This window comes from Heliangelus exortis, chromosome 27 (assembly GCF_036169615.1).
Source record: "Heliangelus exortis chromosome 27, bHelExo1.hap1, whole genome shotgun sequence".
In the NCBI taxonomy this organism is placed as follows: domain Eukaryota; kingdom Metazoa; phylum Chordata; class Aves; order Apodiformes; family Trochilidae; genus Heliangelus; species Heliangelus exortis.
In genome coordinates this window covers 3,754,341-3,773,642 of record NC_092448.1, presented here as the reverse complement: position 1 = coordinate 3,773,642, position 19,302 = coordinate 3,754,341, and the positions used below count along the sequence as shown (strand labels likewise).

Sequence of the window (19,302 nt, the reverse complement as noted above, 5' to 3'; positions counted from 1 at the left end):
CCCGAAGCTCGTTTTGTTCCATTTATGCCTAAGCCATCATTTAAACTTTATCCCAATTTCCTCAATCACCTAAATTAGCAGGAACTCAGTATGCATTAGACCACAGCTTAATTAGCATTGCAAATGCAGCTTTCTGCAAATTACTTTGAGAAAAAGATTTACTTGTGCCAAATTGTTTTCCAGAGCAAACACACAGAGAGACGATGAACGTTTTCTCTTCCTTTTTTTTTTTCCATAAAGATCTTTTTTTCTCTCCTTTCCCTCTGATCCCCTTCAAACACTTATTCTGAACCCTTCCATTTCCCAGCCTGAAGAGCTCTGATGTTGATGCAAACCCTTCCCTGGGACAGGATGCCGAGCTCACTTGTGCACACAAAAGCTTTTCCTGGTGAAAGTGTGATTTGCACCATCTCGCAGCAACACTTTAACAATAATATTTACGTTGCCACGCTCACAATCCCTGCTTAAACACGCTCAAATTATTTCTCACCTTCCAGATCCCCCATGCACCTGGCAGCTGACCCTGGGGGGAGCCTCCAAGGGACTCCAACTCTCAGGTGGATTTTATTTTACCCCCAGCCAGCACAGCCTCAAACCAACACCTCCAGGGTGTTCACAAGAGGAGCAAAGCTGACACCACGGCAGTGCCAGCACTTACAACAGCAAATGGTACTTACAAAAAAAAAGTAATCATTCACCCCAGGCAAGGAGCTTCTGCTGAGTCAGGATCATTCCTTTTCCCTCTGTACTAAGGGGTTTTTATTTCTTGACTGAGCTCGGCACAGGAGCAGCGTCCCCACTCCACACGCTCCGGTTTTAAATTCTCAGGGAAAAAGCTCCCAGCTATTTCAGGCCCCTCCCTCCATTTCCTGTCCCTGCAGCCAAGAATGAAAGTCCCTAAAAATTACTCGGTCTAGCACAAAAAGAAAAAAAAAAAAACGACCAACCAACCAACCAAAAAAAAAAAAAAAAAAAAAAAAAAAAAACCAATAAAAAAAGAGGCAAAAAGATAGAATCCTGGTTCTTTAGCTTCCCAGCAACCTTCCCAACTCACGTTCACCAACAACCCCGGCTCCAGATTTTCACTCCCCTTTGTAACGCTAAAAGAGACATTTAATGGAGCAGAGAAGGCACTTACTGACAGCTTTACAGATCCTCCTTTGAAACCCCGGGGGTTTCCTTTCCATTCCAGAAATAAAGCTTCTAACAGTGGGGTGAAAGGTTCAAGTTCAGCCCCGCGTCCCTCCTGCCCAGCCCAAGCCCCACCGGCAGCTCCGGAGGGAGCCAGGAAGCAGCAGATCCCACCGGGATCCTGCGGGATCCTGCGGGTGGATCTCTTACCCATGTTCCTGGGGGTTGAGGAGCTCCAGCTGCCCGCAGAGCCTCGGGTGTCCAAGCGGGAAGCGCTGGGAAGGAGCTGGGGAAGTGCCAAGGGGAGGATCCAGGGCTCCTCCTGGGTGTTGTGTCCCCTGCGTGCTCTGGCGCAGCAAAAAAGGGGGAAACGGTTGTGGTTTAAAAAAAAAAACAAACCCCAAACCTCTTGATTTTTTCCCCAGGAGCACAGGGGCTGCTCCAAGGGTTTGGAGATTTCGGGGCTCTCCAGTGCAGCTGCAAAAAGAGAACTCGCCTGCTGAAAACATCCCGGAATTGTCTCTGGAAAAGGTTCTTTAAGACTGGCACCTGCCCTGGAGTATTGGAAAAGCCACATTTCCCTCCTCATGCCATCTGGGATTCTGCTAGGCTGTCCCTGACAATAATTAATTAATATTTCCCATTGCTTTTCGAGGTATTTTTGCTTTTTTTTTTTCCCCACAGCTCCTTAGTGTTCATCCTTTATTAAGAGTTCCTTGCACTCTTCCTTCTCTTTTATTCCTCAGCTGCACCTTGTGTCCAGCAGCTCCTTCCCTCTGAGCTTTTCATGTGAAAACACCACTTTGTTGTGTCCAAACTTGACTCAGTGGGGTTTTTTTTTTGTTTTTTTTTTTTTCAGCTGCTGTTAAGTGTAATTTATCTCCGTGTCCTCAGGAGACACCAGGACAGGCAAACAGGATCCACCCCCCAAGGTTTTGCTGACTCCTCTGCTCCTGAGGAGCCCCCAGGGGCCTCCAGGACTTCACAAAAATCAATTTATTTCACCATTCCCGACCTGATTTTTAGGCAGAGTAGGGGGGGGATTCAGCCACCTCGGGCAGGACCTCCTGCTGCTGCTATCAAAAAGCCCCAGGTCTGGAGGTCAGACCAGTCAGACCAGTCCAGGCACCCACTGGAGTCCAGTCCAAGGATTAAGAGTTGTGGGAGGACCTCAGGGAGCACCACAGGGCTCCGAGGGGATGGGTTTTAAAACATCTGAAGGAAACCACCCAAGTTTGGGATGAAAAGCACAAGGTATGAAACCATCAGGGCTGTCAGTGCTGGGGAAGGGGATTTAATTAATCAGAGCACTTTTTATCAGCTCAGCTGAGGTTGTTGTAAAGGAGAGAATTTCAAGCAGGAAGGGCCAAGCACATTTGTTCCTGACCTGGATCTTTCCGTGGTGCCATCCAGACTCCTCCTCTTGGACTCCAAGGTTTGGGGAGGAAATGACAACCACCAGAGGCTCAGGGAAATCTCAGCTGGGACCTGACAAGACAAACAGCCCCCAGGGAGTCAAAATTCAGATTTTTATAGCTTCCTGCAGAGAAACACCCTGATCCTGGGCCAAATCCTGTCAGCTGTGGCCCCAGAGGTGATTTTTATTAAGGCTTCCCCTGAGTTTTTTTTGATTTTTTTTTTTCTGCAGAGATCCCTCATTTGCCTGATTAATCAGCTCCTGTTTTGTGGAAAACTTTGCAGCCCTCCAGGAGTTCACAGAGTCCCCCAGGAGCTGATGTTGTGACAGGTCCTGGAAGTAAAAACAAACCAAAAAAAAACCCCAAATAAACAAAAGACTTCAAAGAACCCTCAGTGACCAAACCCAAATATTCTCCTTAGCCCTCTGCAGCCCACGGGAGCAGCTCAGCAGAATTCCACCCTAAAAATAGAAATGCAAAGGGGTTTTTAATCATTTTTGGCATTTTTTTCAAAGGATTGGGGGTTACACTTGGTGGGCTCTGTGGTTTCAGGCAGCTCCTGGTCTCCCACTCCCCCTCCCAGAGGGAAAAGAGTGGACAAGGGAAGTGATTTCCTGCACATTTTGTTGTTACAGAGAAGAAGGGAGAATTTTCCAGCTATAAAGGACTGGAAATCTGTCACACCTTGTAAATGTAAAGGAGTTACAAGGTGTTTCAGAATTAAATTGAGCATGGAACCAATTAATAAGCATCCTCAGGCAGCCCAGTGACCCATTTGTGGGAGGAATGAAGGAAAAATGCTTCATGGAGGACTCCCCAAGTCCAGTTTGTTGAGGGAAAATAAGACATTTCATTTCTGCTGGGAAAAGCAGCTCAGGAAGAGACAGAATCAATAATTTCAGTGATTGTTTGTGAAAGAATGAAGGAAAAAAGTTCAAAACCTGGTGTGGAAGCTAAAATACAGGGCAGGTAGGTGAAGATCAGCAGTTTCTGTTAAATTATAAATAATTTACAATTAATGTGAAGTGAACCTAAGTGTTAACTCACTGGGATCAAGGAAATGGGGAGGCAGTTCTGGAACAAACAGGGAGATGTTCTGTGCATGGAACAGGAGAAAAACTGCAGAGAATCAGGGAAAATGTCACTGAGCTGTGGTTTTATTTGGTTTTTTTATCAGTGAAGGAATCAGAGCCCCTTGCACTGGGGATTTGATTTAGAGGTGAGAAATCAAGAGCTCAAAAAACACAGGGGCTGGAAGGGCCTGGTGCAGGGTGGGAACCAGGAGCAACTCCTGGAAGTTCCAGAACTCATCAAAAGCATCAGAAGAAAATTAATGTGTTTGTTTAATGAACATAATGGATAATAAACCTCATTCTGGGGACACCTGGGCAGCCCAGCACGGGGGCTCCATGAGGGAAGTTTCCAAACTCAGAGGAATAAATAAGAAACATTTCCAACAGGCTGCAGGTTAAAAGGTTCCTGGAGTTCTCCAAATGAACACTGATTTTTTTGCTGAAGGTGTTACCAGGGCCTCTGCATCACCTGCTTCACCACTCTGCCAGCAGTTCCAAGCAGCACATCCCCTCCCTGCTGAAAATTATTCACTCATCAGAAAAGATCTCATCGTGGCAAGAAGTCCCTGTTTAAAGACACAAAGCATCTGAGTTCCTGGCAGGGAAAAATGCAGCTGCTGAGGACACGCTGGGAGCTGGGATGGCAAAGAGCCAGCAAGAGGCTGAGACAACGTTTCCAACACTTGTTTTGGCTGCACTGGGATGGGTTAAATTCCTGACGTTTCCTAGAAGGGACAGAAAACAGAGAGAGGGGGAACAGCTTCATCAGAAAGACCTCTCAGCAATTTTTTAGCCTCTCTCCTCGCTGGATGAGTCTTGTCTGGAGATGCAGCCACCAAATTACGTTGGGATGACAGCAAAGCCCCTGCCTGTCAGATTTGTTTCTCTAACAAGATGATGGGTTTCAGCCCTGGCACCACCCCAGCAGCTCTCCTCACCTTCCCCAAGAGGACTTCAGGCCACTCAGGCAGAGGTGGCCCCGCTAGCCACCGAGCTCATCTTGTGGCCACGACACCCGAGCTCTGATGACAACACCCACGACCTCCTCAGCCCTCCACCCGCGGATGGAAGCCTCCCCACGCTGCCCACCCACGCTGCCCGCTGCTTTTAAGGCGCCAGGAAGGCGACCCAGGGTAGGGAAGGCCAAGGGCAGGGCTGCAGCCAAAGCCAACGCCGGCTACAGGTGGCGATTTCATCCGGAGCCCACCCCGCACCGGGCCGACCCCCTCCTGGCCATGGCCCCTCTCCAACAGCCCTGAGCGCTCGGGCAGGCGAAGCAAGCCCGGGGGCGACCGGGAGGCGAGGCGGAGGCTCCGGGCCCCCCCTCAGAGCCCTCCCTGAGGTGATGGCGGTGAGGCCGCGCTAGGCCTGACGCGGAGTGCGGGCAACCCCGGCGCTGGGACCGCCCCTCCCGCAGCCCGCACGCTCGGGGCCGCGTCCGCAGCGCTCCCGCATCCCCCCCGAGGGTTTCTGGCAGCGATGGGGAGGGGGGTCGGGGGTCTCCTTCCCCCCTTTCCCCCCCTCTCGCCCCCATCACGGCCGCTCAGGCCCAAAACTTCGCCAGGGCCGCGGCTGAGGCGGGGAACGGCCTCGCGGTGACGTCACCGCGCCGCCCGCCAATCCCCGCACCTCCCCGCGGCCCAGAAGGAAATGACGTCACCGTATCCCTCCGCCGCTCAGGTTCCCTTTTTGCGTGTGTGTTGTGTGTGTCTGTGTGTGTTGTGTCCCTGCGCCTGCAGCGCTCCGCCGGGCGCCCTTTTTTTTCTCCGCCCCCCCCCTCGTCCTCCTCCCGCTCCCCCCCCCCCGCACTCCCCCCCCCCCCGCATTCCCCCCCCCCCCCATCTCCCGCTCCGTTGTGCCGCGGGCTGTGCGTGCGCGGTGGGTGTGCGCGCGCGTGTGCGGGGCGGGGGGCAGACACACGGCAAGCACGGAGCCGCCCCCCGCGAGAACGTACGGAGGGCGAGCAGAAACAAGGGATAATCCCTCCTCCTCCTCCTCCTCATCTTCCTCATCCTCCTCCTCCTCTTCCTCAGCACCGCGCTCAGGGGTCCCGGGGGCTCATGCCACCTGCCCTCCCCTGCCGCTCGCCTCGCCCGGAGAGCGGCGGAGCGCGGCGGGGGCGCGGGGCCCTTTAAGAGCGAGCGGCCGCGGCTGAGGCAGCGGGAGAAGCGGCGGCGGCGGCGGCGGGGAGGAAGGTGAGGAGGTGCGGGCCCGTTATGTGCGGGGCAGCGCCGGGATGGGGGGGAGGTTGAGGGGGGGGGGGGGGGGTGTCGGAGTGTGGGGAGGGGGACGGCGGTTGGTGACCGTTGGAACCGGTTCGAACCGCCCGGGTCTGGGGGAGAAGAAGAAGAAGAAAAAGGGGAGGAAAAGGCGGTGTGGGGGGGGGGGGAGGTGAAGGGGTGGGGGGGGAGCGGCCGGGCCGGAGCGCTCCGTACACAAAGCGGCGGCGGGAGGAGGAGGAGGAGGTGGAGGAGGAGGAGGAGGAGGAGGGAGGGAGCGGGGCTGCCGAGGCGGGGGACGGGGAGGAGCCGCGGCCACGGCTCCCGCTGGGCGGCGGAATGCCGGAGCGGCCGCCCGCCCGCCGGGCGCTGAGGGGAGGCGGAGGGATCCGCGCACACCCCCCCCCCCCCTCCGCCGGGCTGGGAAGAGAGAGAGAGAGAGAGGGGGGGGGGTGACGGGCGGTGAAGCGGCACCGGCAGCTCCCTCCGCTAAACCCCCCCCTTCCCCGTAACCCTCCCCAAAACCTCCGCAACAAAACCCCGCGGGGAGACCCCCGGGGAGGGGGCGTCCGCATCCCCCCCGCTTTGCCTCCCCCCTCCTCCTTTTCCCAGGGCTGGTGCTGGGTGGGCGGCCATGTTGGGCACGGGGATTATTTTTCTCTCTCTCTCTCTCTTTTTCTTAGCCGCCACAATACACCCAGGGTGGGTTTTGCGCTTTATTTCTCTGGAGAAATGTCCTTCCCGCCCCGTTTTTAGGGCGAGTTAACGGTGGTGTTGGAGGGGAGAGAGCTCCAGACACCTCCCTGCCCACCTCCCCAGTGGAAGGGGCTCTTCCCCAGCACCTCTGAGTCGCTGCAGAGGAGAAACTCTGCTTTTTATTTGTTTCTTTGAGCCTTCCTCTCCCTCTGCATCCTTGCCTGCCCCGGCCCCTGGCACTGACAGCAAATCCTGCTTCCCCCCCCATCCCTGGTAAGCAGCGTGCCCCTCGGTACCCGTGGCTGGGTCAGGGGTTTGGTTCTGCTGGTTCTGCTGGAGAAGGACTGGGCTGGCACTGGGTGCCTCCCGGCTTGGTTCTTCTGGCTGCAGGTATTAACAATTAGGGGTTTGTCACCTGTGGTCCTGGAGGAGCCAGGCTGCTGCCTGAGGGCATCCTCACCCTCTGCTTCTCCCCCTTGTCTGGGATGTGGAGTGGAGGTGAGGAGAGGCATGGATCCTGCTGCCCGACCTGAAGCACATGGCAGCACACACAAGGCTTTATTTTGATGAAGTTGGCAGCTGTCACCAAGACATCCCTGTGAGTGATCAGAAGTGGGGGTAGAGGATAGGGGGGGACCCGTTGCTTCTTTTAGGAAATACTTTGCAAGGAAATAAGGATTTTGCATCTTCCCCCAGCCTGGTTCTCCATGTCTCATAGCTTCAGGTTGCTGCAGTTGTTGGGTTTTTTTGCCTCAAATGTGAAGCCAGCCCATCTTTATTTCAGCCCTGGAGTTATTAGCATCCCACAGGTCTGCCCTTCCAGAGAGATTCCTCCCTCTTGCTGCTTTTAAACTCTTTTTTGTGTGCAGAGTTCTGCAAACATTGGTCTTACAGCTGCTCTTGTGGCTATATACAGTTCTCTTGTTTGTGTCCACCATCCCCACAGCTGCTTAGATACTGTCAGAAAACCTCCAGCTGTCCTCGTGCCAGCAGACCTGCACCCATGTTGACATGAGTGGAGTGCTTCATGCCATCTCCTGACAAAAAAAACCACAGCTACAGACCCACTCCTGGCCTCTGGAAGCTTCAAGGTAGCCCCGTGCTCACAAGATGTGCCAGAAGTGTTAACAATCAGAAAGCAGTTTGTTTTCATCACTCTGCACTTCAAACTCTAAGGTAGATAACAATCGTCATAATTGAATGTGTAATAACACATCCTAATTAGTAGGCATCACCCACTTCAAAGCCTTTTAATAAAACATAGAGGACTTTAAACAATAGTGTTGGGAGGAAATGTAATGTGTCTCTTGAAATGATTTCAGTACCCAGCAAAGTCAACCACATCAGTCACCAGCAGGTGAATTTACCTTGGCCTGGAGGATGGAGCTGCTGAACTCTTGTGCAGTGCCTTTCACCTCTTCTGGAGGTGCTGCTCGTGAGAGGAACAGCAGTGAAAGCATCACCCAGTGTGTGTTTTCATCACTGAGATTGTATCAGGCTCACTGGAGAGCACTTGTTTTTTCAGGGCAGGGATTGCAGCACGTGTTGATAGCAGAAACCTTTGTAGGAGGATTCATCTGCATTTAATGAAACCTCCTTGGGTTTATAGGTTCTGGAAAAGATAAGGTGCATTCTTGGCCATTAGGGATGCATTCTGGAAAAAGTAAGTGAGAAAATAAGTAGCAAGACAGCAGATCTGTTGAGATCTGATGTTTGCAGTTTGCTTGGGGTTTGCTTCCTCCTTGCCTGCAAGTCACCAGCTCACTGTGTCCTCTCTGCAAGGGGCTGAGTCCTTCTTCTGGGGCTCTGTCCCAAAGTGCTGCTCTGCCAGGGGTGATTTGGGGGGAAGTTCTGCACCAGACCTTGCAGGAGTCACTGCTGTGCCCATCTGCAAAGTTCCTCAGCTGTTTCCTCAACTTTGGCTCAGTCCATCACCACTCAGAGTTGGCTGTGAGGCTCCCACCACGTGCTCAGTCTTGGATTGGTTTTCCCTGCCCGTTCACGTGGGGTTTTTTGCGTTGGAAATCCACGTGGAGATGTGTGTTCCCTCTTGAAATTGGGAATCAAGCTTTGAATTAGGATTTGTGAAGGCCTGGTGATACCTTTTTAAGTTTGTGATCTCTGTTATTTTAAAATAACTGAAGGTGCTACCCAGTCTGTGATGCTCATGTTTGTGTCTGGAGTTTACTTCTAGCTGGAGAAAGGAATTCAAGGAGGAGGAGTGGAGCTTCCCCTGCTCCAGCAAAGCTTCCCAGCTTTGGGCTGCACAAGGCTGAGGAATTCCTCCCTCTTTTTCCATCAGTGCAGTGGCTGTGCTTGTCCCTCTGGAGGTAACCCCAGGCTGGAGGGAGGATGCTGAGTGTGAAATTCTGGGTCAGAGTCTCTGTCCCTCTGGGGTGACAGTCCCTGTCCCTCCTCTTTGTTCCATCTTCAGCCCAAATTTACCTTTTGGTTGCACCAAGTCAGCTGTGTTGTGGAGGATGTCTTTATCTCTGAGTGTGTCCTGAGGACTGGCTGTGGTGCTGATGGTTTCACCCACTTGGCAGAAATTGGGCCACCAGCAAGTGCCCTGGCAAGTGCTGATTTATTTATATTTTTTTTTAATTAAAAAAGCCTTAAAGTGAAGCTTCTGTAGCAAGAGCAGTGCACCCCATCATGTGGATTTTTGAAGAGTGCTCTGAAGGAGTCATTCATCTGAAGTCCTTGTAGATGAAGTGCATGACCAGCACGTGGATGTCACAGCTCCTTTGTGCCCAGTGATACCAAACTGGGCATGAAACTGGGAATCCAAACCCAGCACCCGTGGACTTGGTGTCCCCAAGTGCTGCAGGCAGCAGGGGACACTTGGGACCCTGTTTGGTGACATGACAGAGTTCAGAGCTGCTTTGTCTGCCACCTCTTTTAGGTGGGGAAAGGGGGCAAAGTGTTTCTTGCAGTGAGATGGTTTTGAAGGTGAAAAGTTTAAAGCAGAACACAGTGGTTTGTCCTCTCCACCTGCTCTGGAGGCAACAACCACCATCTGTAGGGCTTGGATCTGGTGCCTCTCCAGCTATGGAAAGGTGGTTCCTAGAGAATAAACACATTTATTTTAATAAATGTATTTTAAAAATAAATACATTTATTTATTTTTTTTCAGTGGGGCACAGCAGGGAAGGATTCCTCCTCGTGGCAGGGTGATGTCTGGTTGTATTCAAATATAAACCCTCTTGCTTGTTGGGTTTCTCCTGGTAGTGGTGATGGTGTTGATCAGGTGGCCAGCCTTTTAACACCCAGTTTCATGGCTGTTGGATCTTTTTCCCCCTGTGTGGCAACACTGAGTGCCAACCACATCAGCTCACAAAAAAATAAAGGGTCTGGGTCTTGCCAGCTGTTTGTGTAAAGCTAATCTATCCTAGCTCTTCCCCTGAAGGTCTTCTCCCATTTTCCAGTTGAGGGGAGAGAGAAAATACCTTTGAGCCTGGAAGGCTTGGTTTCTTGCAGTGTGTCTGGAACACTTGATAATTATTTTTTTCTATATTTTTTTTTGTAACTTTTTTTTTTTTTTTTTTTTTTTTGGCATCCATATTTTCAAGCAAGCATCTGCCAGCTCGGTGCTGAAAAGCTAAATGTAGAGTATTTATCATTGGGATTAATCATTTTATTGAGCAAAGGCTTCTTACATACCAAAATATTCAAGATCAAAGCTTTGAAAAACAAAGCTGTTACATTATAGAAGAAAGGAGACATTTTCTTCCTTCAGTTGATAGGAGCAGATGAAATACTGTGTGCATAATGCAAGTTAGTGTCAAAAGAAGCTTGTAACTACAGTCTCTTTAGCATTTTGTCGTTGCATCTTTTGAATAATTATGAGCTGCTGAATAATATATTTTGTACAATGTGTGCAGAGCCTCCCTTTTTAGTCCAAACCTTCCAGGGCAGACATATATGTGCATGCTTTAATTAATAGAGCAGGTTATTTATCCTGGCTATTTATAGCCTGCCCATCACTATAGCATTAAGGCAGGGTTACTGTCTGCTGTGAGTAACATGATTCCAGACAAATAGTTTCTGTTGTAGCCTCCCTGCTTTCAGCAGCCAAGAGAAGCTTTGTCCTAGAAGCTTCACAGAGGATTTTTTTCTGGATGTTTCTGTGCAAGATGAATATTGAAAACCATACAGATGTAGTTATTGATCTCTTGCAGGGGTTATCTGCTCAAGATCTCCTGTGTATCCCCTGTGAAAATTGGCTTGGTTATGCTAAGAGCTTGTAATTATAAAAAAAAAAAAAAAAAAAGTTTATGTTAACAGGCAGGGAAAATAATATTTCAGGCTCTTTGATTCTTGCTTTCCCCTGCTGAGCAGATCTCTAGCATAATGCTGTACTTTAGGGCTTCATTTCTTGAAGTCTCTGTTCTCAACCATTTGCTAGTCACAAATTATTTTTGTTGAGGGTTTTGTTCATTTGTTGTTGGGTTTTTTTTTTATTATTATTGTTTGAATTTTTTTAGCAGAACAGGCTGAAGTTTGAGTTTGTGTTAATGAGGTAAGCAAAGGGTGGGCATCTCCAGTTTTCTTTCTGCCTAGCAGAATCTTTGGCAAGTCACTTAATTTCACCAAGCAGTTTCCCACCTTTGAGATAAGGTTAATAAAATGTTTTACACACTGCAGGGTTTATGGAAATGAAGCAGCTGGTAGTATCTCTGGAGCAGACAGGTAGTAGGTGCTATGGAGGATGGGAGCTTTCTCATGCTTGGTGTAATACACCTGGTTAATTGTGTGTTAAGTTTCTGACAATATCTTACTCCTTACATACTGATGTGATTTTATTTGACAAAGCTGAGGGTTTTATCAGCTGTCTGTTTGTTTTCTCACTGATTATAAAATATTTTACAATAATCAGACTCTGTTTAGGCACATGCTGCTGGGAAAAGTGCAGTGGACACATGGGAACAGCAGAGCAGGAATCTGGATGTTACCTTGGGGTAATGTGTGGTATTTATTGGTCATGTTTTGTGTGTTCTGTGAGAAGGGTTAACTGGGAGTAGTAACTGCTTCCTATAGCAGAAGCCTCAGTGTCAACAACTAAAGTACAATCTGTGTGTAGTAGTGCAAAAACCCCTGGTAATGCCCCTTTAGTTAATGAATTACCCAGTGCTGGAGAGGAACAGAGCCTCCAGGGTCCCCAGCAAGGCTCAGAACCTCCCTTCCAGCATCACCACCTCACCATTCCTTTTGTGACTCTTAAAATGATGTGGCTGTGCTTGAAAAGCAGGACTGGGAGGTGAGGATTCTGGATAATTAATATAAGCAAGCAAAAAAAGTAAAATGAGGATTTCTCAGGAAATCACCATCGTGTGCTGACAGCAGCAGCTCTGATCCTCTTCAGACAAACACAACACAGCAAAGTCTGAGCAGTCAGTCTGGTTGAGAGGAAGATAGAAAATAGGAGATTTATAATCTAATTGCTCCGTGGTTACTTAATCCAGTTTATATTTTAAAGCAAAGTCTCTTTGCTTTTTCAGCAGTGAGCTCACACGTGTTGCACTGCACTGAAGCCTTCTGGTGAGCACTGTTTGCTGTGGCTGTTGGAAACACAGATTGCCTGCACAAGTTGGATTATTTTCTTTCTTGTCCCCTATCATAAGCTGTTTATGTTGGCCAGTTTGTCAAGGAACATTTCTCCTCTGAATTTTATGGCTGTCAAATGGTAGCTGAGGTGACAAAACACAATCAGAGCAGACTCTGGTGCCACCAAAATGTAATCAGGAAGAGAAAAATCCCTTCTTGGTGTCTTGATTCCCATTCAGTGACAGAACCACTGCTTGCTCTGCTCATCACCCTTCTGGGTGGGTTAGAGGGGAAGAATTGCTTCTTTTTTCACTATAACCCAGGTGGGGAATTAGAAAATTCAGGTTTTGTGGTGTCTGATTTCCTCCAATAATCTTGATTTCCTTTGAAACTGCAATTTTGCTTCTAGAATGAGTTGTATTGGTTAAATTCTCCTAAATGTGTTACTAAAGAGAATTTTTCATAAGAATCTTTTACAAAATGAAATTTAGAACCAGCCAAATCCTGAAACACTGCAAAATTGGGCCTGGGAAAAAAAAGGAATTAGGAAATTCAGCTTTTGTGGTGTCTGATTTCCAATAAACTTGATTTCCTTTGAAACTGCAATTTTGCTTCTAGAATGAGTTGTATTGGTTAAATTCTCCTAAATGTGTTTTTTACAAACAAAATGAATTTTTTTCTTTTACAAAATGAAATTTAGAACCAGCCAAATCCTGAAACACTGCAAAATTGAGCCTGGGAAAAAAAGGAATTAGGAAATTCAGCTTTTGTGGTGTCTGATTTCCTCCAATAATCTTGATTTCCTTTGAAAATGCAATTTTGCTTCTAGAATGAGTTGTATTGGTTAAATTCTCCTAAATGTGTTTTTTACAAACAAAATGAATTTTTTTCTTTTACAAAATGAAATTTAGAACCAGCCAAATCCTGAAACACTGCAAAATTGGGCCTGGGAAAAAAAAGGAATTAGGAAATTCAGCTTTTGTGGTGTCTGATTTCCAATAATCTTGATTTCCTTTGAAACTGCAATTTTGCTTCTAGAATGAGTTGTATTGGTTAAATTCTCTTAAATGTGTTACTGAAGAGAATTTTTCATAAGAATCTTTTACAAAATGAAATTTAGAACCAGCCAAATCCTGAAACACTGCAAAATTGAGCCTGGGAAAAAAAGGAATTAGGAAATTCAGCTTTGTGGTGTCTGATTTCCTCCAATAATCTTGATTTCCTTTGAAACTGCAATTTTGCTTCTAGAATGAGTTGTGTTGGTTAAATTCTCTTAAATGTGTTACTAAAGAGAAGTTTTCATAAGAATCTTTTACAAAATGAAATTTAGAACCAGCCAAATCCTGAAACACTGCAAAATTGAGCCTGGGAAAAAAAGGAATTCAGCTTTTGTGGTGTCTGATTTCCTCCAATAATCTTGATTTCCTTTGAAACTGCAATTTTGCTTCCAGAATGAGTTGTATTGGTTAAATTCTCCTAAATGTGTTACTAAAGAGAATTTTCATAAGGATCTTTTACAAAATGAAATTTAGAACCAGCCAAATCCTGAAACACTGCAAAATTGAGCCTGGGAAAAAAAGGAATTAGGAAATTCAGCTTTTGTGGTGTTTGATTTCCTCCAATAATCTTGATTTCCTTTGAAACTGCAATTTTGCTTCTAGAATGAGTTGTATTGGTTAAATTCTCCTAAATGTGTTTTTTAAAACAAAATGAAATTTTTTCTTTTACAAAATGAAATTTAGAACCAGCCAAATCCTGAAACACTGCAAAATTGGGCCTGGGAAAAAAAGGAATTCAGGTTTTGTGGTGTCTGATTTCCAATAATCTTGATTTCTTTTGAAACTGCAATTTTGCTTCTAGAATGAGTTGTATTGGTTAAATTCTCCTAAATGTGTTTTTTACAAACAAAATGAAATTTTTTTTTTTACAAAATGAAATTTAGAACCAGCCAAATCCTGAAACACTGCAAAATTGAGCCTGGGAAAAAAAAGAATTAGGAATTAGGAAATTCAGCTTTTGTGGTGTCTGATTTCCTCCAATAATCTTGATTTCCTTTGAAAATACAATTTTGCTTCTAGAATGAGTTGTATTGGTTAAATTCTCCTAAATGTGTTACTAAAGAGAAGTTTTCATAAGGATCTTTTACAAAATGAAATTTAGAACCAGCCAAATCCTGAAACACTGCAAAATTGGGCCTGGGAAAAAGAGGAATTCAGCTTTTGTGGTGTCTGATTTCCTCCAATAATCTTGATTTCTTTTGAAACTGCAATTTTGCTTCTAGAATGAGTTGTACTGGTTAAATTCTCCTAAATGTGTTACTAAAGAGAATTTTTCATAAGGATCTTTTACAAAATGAAATTTAGAACCAGCCAAATCCTGAAACACTGCAAAATTGGGCCTGGGAAAAAAAGGAATTAGGAAATTCAGCTTTTGTGGTGTCTGATTTCCAATAATCTTGATTTCCTTTGAAACTGCAATTTTGCTTCTAGAATGAGTTGTGTTGGTTAAATTCTCCTAAATGTGTTACTAAAGAGAATTTTCATAAGGATCTTTTACAAAATGAAATTTAGAACCAGCCAAATCCTGAAACACAGCAAAATTGGGCCTGGGAAAAAAAGGAATTAGGAAATTCAGCTTTTGTGGTGTCTGATTTCCAATAATCTTGATTTCCTTTGAAACTGCAATTTTTCTTCTAGAATGAGTTGTATTGGTTAAATTCTCTTAAATGTGTTACTAAAGAGAATTTTTCATAAGGATCTTTTACAAAATGAAATTTAGAACCAGCCAAATCCTGAAACACTGCAAAATTGGGCCTGGGAAAAAAAGGAATTAGGAAATTCAGCTTTTGTGGTGTCTGATTTCCAATAATCTTGATTTCCTTTGAAACTGCTATTTTGCTTCTAGAATGAGTTGTATTGGTTAAATTCTCCTAAATGTGTTTTTTACAAACAAAATGAAATTTTTTCTTTTACAAAATGAAATTTAGAACCAGCCAAATCCTGAAACACTGCAAAATTGGGCCTGGGAAAAAAAGGAATTAGGAAATTCAGCTTTTGTGGTGTCTGATTTCCAATAATCTTGATTTCCTTTGAAACTGCTATTTTGCTTCTAGAATGAGTTGTATTGGTTAAATTCTCCTAAATGTGTTTTTTACAAACAAAATGAAATTTTTTCTTTTACAAAATGAAATTTAGAAACAGCCAAATCCTGAAACACTGCAAAATTGGGCCTGGGAAAAAAAGGAATTAGGAAATTCAGCTTTTGTGGTGTCTGATTTCCTCCAATAATCTTGATTTCCTTTGAAAATGCAATTTTTCTTCTAGAATGAGTTGTGTTGGTTAAATTCTCCTAAATGTGTTACTAAAGAGAATTTTTCTTAAGAATCTCTTACAAAATGAAATTTAGAACCAGCCAAATCCTGAAACACTGCAAAATTGGGCCTGGGAAAAAAAGGAATTCAGCTTTTTTTGGTGTCTGATTTCCAATAATCTTGATTTCCTTTGAAACTCCAATTTTGCTTCTAGAATGAGTTGTATTGGTTAAATTCTCCTAAATGTGTTTTTTACAAACAAAATGAAATTTTTTCTTTTACAAAATGAAATTTAGAACCAGCCAAATCCTGAAACTCTGCAAAATTGGGCCTGGGAAAAAAAGGAATTCAGCTTTTGTGGTGTCTGATTTCCTCCAATAATCTTGATTTCCTTTGAAAATGCAATTTTGCTTCCAGAATGAGTTGTATTGGTTAAATTCTCCTAAATGTGTTACTAAAGAGAAGTTTTCATAAGAATCTTTATAAAATGAAATTTAGAAACAGCCAAATCCTGAAACACTGCAAAATTGGGCCTGGGAAAAAAAGGAATTCAGCTTTTGTGGTGTCTGATTTCCTCCAATAATCTTGATTTCCTTTGAAAATACAATTTTGCTTCTAGAATGAGTTGTATTGGTTAAATTCTCTTAAATGTGTTACTAAAGAGAATTTTTCATAAGAATCTTTTACAAAATGAAATTTAGAACCAGCCAAATCCTGAAACACTGCAAAATTGGGCCTGGGAAAAAAAGGAATTAGGAAATTCAGCTTTTGTGGTGTCTGATTTCCTCCAATAATCTTGATTTCCTTTGAAACTGCAATTTTGCTTCTAGAATGAGTTGTATTGGTTAAATTCTCCTAAATGTGTTTTTTACAAACAAAATGAAATTTTTTCTTTTACAAAATGAAATTTAGAACCAGCCAAATCCTGAAACACAGCAAAATTGGGCCTGGGAAAAAAAGGAATTCAGCTTTTGTGGTGTCTGATTTCCTCCAATAATCTTGATTTCCTTTGAAAGTGCAATTTTGCTTCTAGAATGAGTTGTATTGGTTAAATTCTCCTAAATGTGTTACTAAAGAGATTTTTTCATAAGAATCTTTTACAAAATGAAATTTAGAAACAGCCAAGTCCTGAAACTCTGCAAAATTGGGCCTGGGAAAAAAAGGAATTAGGAAATTCAGCTTTTGTGGTGTCTGATTTCCTCCAATAATCTTGATTTCCTTTGAAAGTGCAATTTTACTTCTAGAATGAGTTGTATTGGTTAAATTCTCCTAAATGTGTTTTTTACAAACAAAATGAAATTTTTTCTTTTACAAAATGAAATTTAGAAACAGCCAAATCCTGAAACACTGCAAAATTGGGCCTGGGAAAAAGAGGAATTCAGCTTTTGTGGTGTCTGATTTCCTCCAATAATCTTGATTTCCTTTGAAAATGCAATTTTGCTTCTAGAATGAGTTGTATTGGTTAAATTCTCCTAAATGTGTTACCAAAGAGAATTTTTCATAAGGATCTTTTACAAAATGAAATTTAGAAACAGCCAAATCCTGAAACACTGCAAAATTGGGCCTGGGGAAAAAAGGAATTCAGCTTTTGTGGTGTCTGATTTCCTCCAATAATCTTGATTTCCTTTGAAACTGCAATTTTGCTTCTAGAATGAGTTGTATTGGTTAAATTCTCTTAAATGTGTTTTTTACAAACAAAATGAAATTTTTTCTTTTACAAAATGAAATTTAGAACCAGCCAAATCCTGAAACACAGCAAAATTGGGCCTGGGAAAAAAAGTTCTTTTCAGCAGGTTGGCTGCATGGCTTGCAGGTTGGTGAAGTGTGACTGGAAATGTGTGTCTGTCACTGAGATCTCAGTCACAGGAGTCACAATCAGCTTTTTGGAGACCTTTGGTGGGAGCCACCACCTGAGGACAGGTGCCCTCTAGGACACTCCAGACTTGCTCACTGTGAATCCTGATTAATTGAGCCCTTCACTTGAAACACATCCAGATTTCTGCATCACTGAGGTCAAGAGTAGAGAAAATTCTGAATTTCCAGTGGAGGCAGAGCCATAAAAACTTGTGTTCTGGGTGCAGTGGTGCTCAGAAGAGCAAAGAAAGTGGGTAGGTATGTAAATAGTGTTTTTTTGGGGTTTTCTTTTTGGTTTTTTTTTTAACTCACTTAAGCTTTGGATATTCAGTCTCTCTTATGTGCCTTGGCAGTAATCCTAGAATATTCCAAACCATAAACAGAGCAAAAAAACCCACAATTCTGCCTTCTTTCAGTCACAGCTGCTCATTTATTTAAGGGTTCTGGGTTTTGGGGCAGTGACTGCTGGTCTCAGAGTTGTTGGGTTGGTTTTCTTATGCAGGAGATGCAAAACCATTGCAATTTCAAACCAAACCCAAGGGTTTTCAGCACCAACTTCACAGCTTTATCTGCAAAGGAAACTCAGCTTATTCAAGTAGGAACTGGAGAAATAAATAACCTGAAAATCACACCCTAGTTGTTTGGTTTTTTTTTTTTTTTTTTTTTGGAATACTGGGAGATGGAAGAATCACTCCTATTTCTGGCATTAGAATTTTTCTGCCCATGAATGAGTTGGAAGTCTCTAAGAAACCAGTTTCCAATTGAAGGTTTTTCCTCTTTTTGCTTTGCAGGATGGCTGACACAGACCTTTTCATGGAATGTGAGGAGGAGGAGCTGGAACCATGGCAGAAAATCAGTGATGTGATTGAAGATTCTGTTGTTGAGGATTATAATTCAGTTGATAAGACTGCTACGGGTAATTGACTGCTTCAGTCTGGAATTATTCCCATTATTTGTGTTAAAATTCAAAGAGAAATGGCAGCTATTGGTTATGTCCTCTCCAGTCAGCAGGCTTGTTTGATAGCTGGAAAAACCTATTAATAATACAAGAAATTTCAGTTTCTCTCGTTGTGAGCAGAGCTTTTGGGTGCAGAGCAGAGCTGAGAGGTTGGTGGTGCTGCACAAGGCCTGTGAGCAAGTCATTTAAGAGGCAGAAAAGGGCTTTTTTTTCTTGCAAGAGATTTTTGCAGATGTTGGAAGGGGTGTTCTCTTTGAAAAATGAGAAGGAAACTTGGGCTAAGTTGTATTCTACAAAGTTGCAGTTTCTTAGAAGTTGGTGGTTTACACAAGAGGTGGTGCTTTTTCCAGTTGGGTGGCTCAGTGTTCAGTGGGGACTGACCTTGGTTCTTCTCACAGCTTTGAAGTGAGTGAGGAACTCAGGTTTTTGGTGAATTGTATTTCTGGTGTAGTCAAAGTACTGAGGTGAAACTAATTTATTTTTACTTCTTTAACCCATGATTTGATACAGTTTCAGTTGATAATTTTTTTTCCTTGCCTGTCCTCTGCAAATGGAAAGATCCATAACTTTGGTGTTCAGAGTTGTGCAGCTCAGTGTGTTTTGTTATCCCCTCCTTGTCTCAAATTATGAGAAACTTGGGCTCATAAAAAGCAACATCTGGCAGGTGGGAGGCTTGATGATTTTCAGATACTGTCTCATCATTCTGTTTGTAACCTAACCCTAAGGAAAGGTACAAGGATGGTGCTTCCTGCTTGTTGGGCTATTGTGCAACTTGGTGCAAATCAAACTTGGAGCATTTCACAATTAGGGAGTAAATGAAACATGACTAAAAATTTCCTATCACTGGCCTTTGGGGTCTGGTCATACACTGGAGTCTGGTGTGTGGAAAAATAAGAATTCTTCTCCCAGCTATGTGTGTGGGTGAAGCAGAGTGGCATGTTTAAGTTAGGCTTTTGTTCAGCCATCTCAGTTACTTTTTCTTAGTCAAGATCAAGCAAAGCATCAGCTCAGTGTCTGGACAGAGATCTGTGTCTTGTTGTAGCAGTGCAGGCAGGCAGAGTGCTGCTCTGGCACCTCTACAAACAAATTCTTGATT

The 19,302-nt window shown here is 44.5% G+C and overlaps 1 protein-coding gene across 7 annotated transcripts in view; it reads left to right on the top strand.

Annotated features, from left to right (window-relative positions):
* The first annotated feature begins 5,300 nt into the window (after window positions 1-5,300).
* POGZ (pogo transposable element derived with ZNF domain) overlaps window positions 5,301-19,302 on the top strand; it is a 29,727-nt gene continuing 15,725 nt past the window's right edge. For 2 of the 7 annotated variants that reach the window (XM_071726914.1, XM_071726911.1), the window contains exons 1-3: window positions 5,682-5,825; window positions 7,484-7,713; window positions 18,040-18,164. In XM_071726914.1, the coding sequence (XP_071583015.1) occupies window positions 7,565-7,713; window positions 18,040-18,164 (274 nt within the window). In that variant the 5' untranslated portion in view covers window positions 5,682-5,825; window positions 7,484-7,564. Of the gene's footprint in view, window positions 5,826-7,326; window positions 7,347-7,483; window positions 7,714-18,039; window positions 18,165-19,302 lie in introns of those variants that run through there. The other 5 variants (XM_071726912.1, XM_071726913.1, XM_071726916.1 and 2 more) reach the window with 5 other exon arrangements.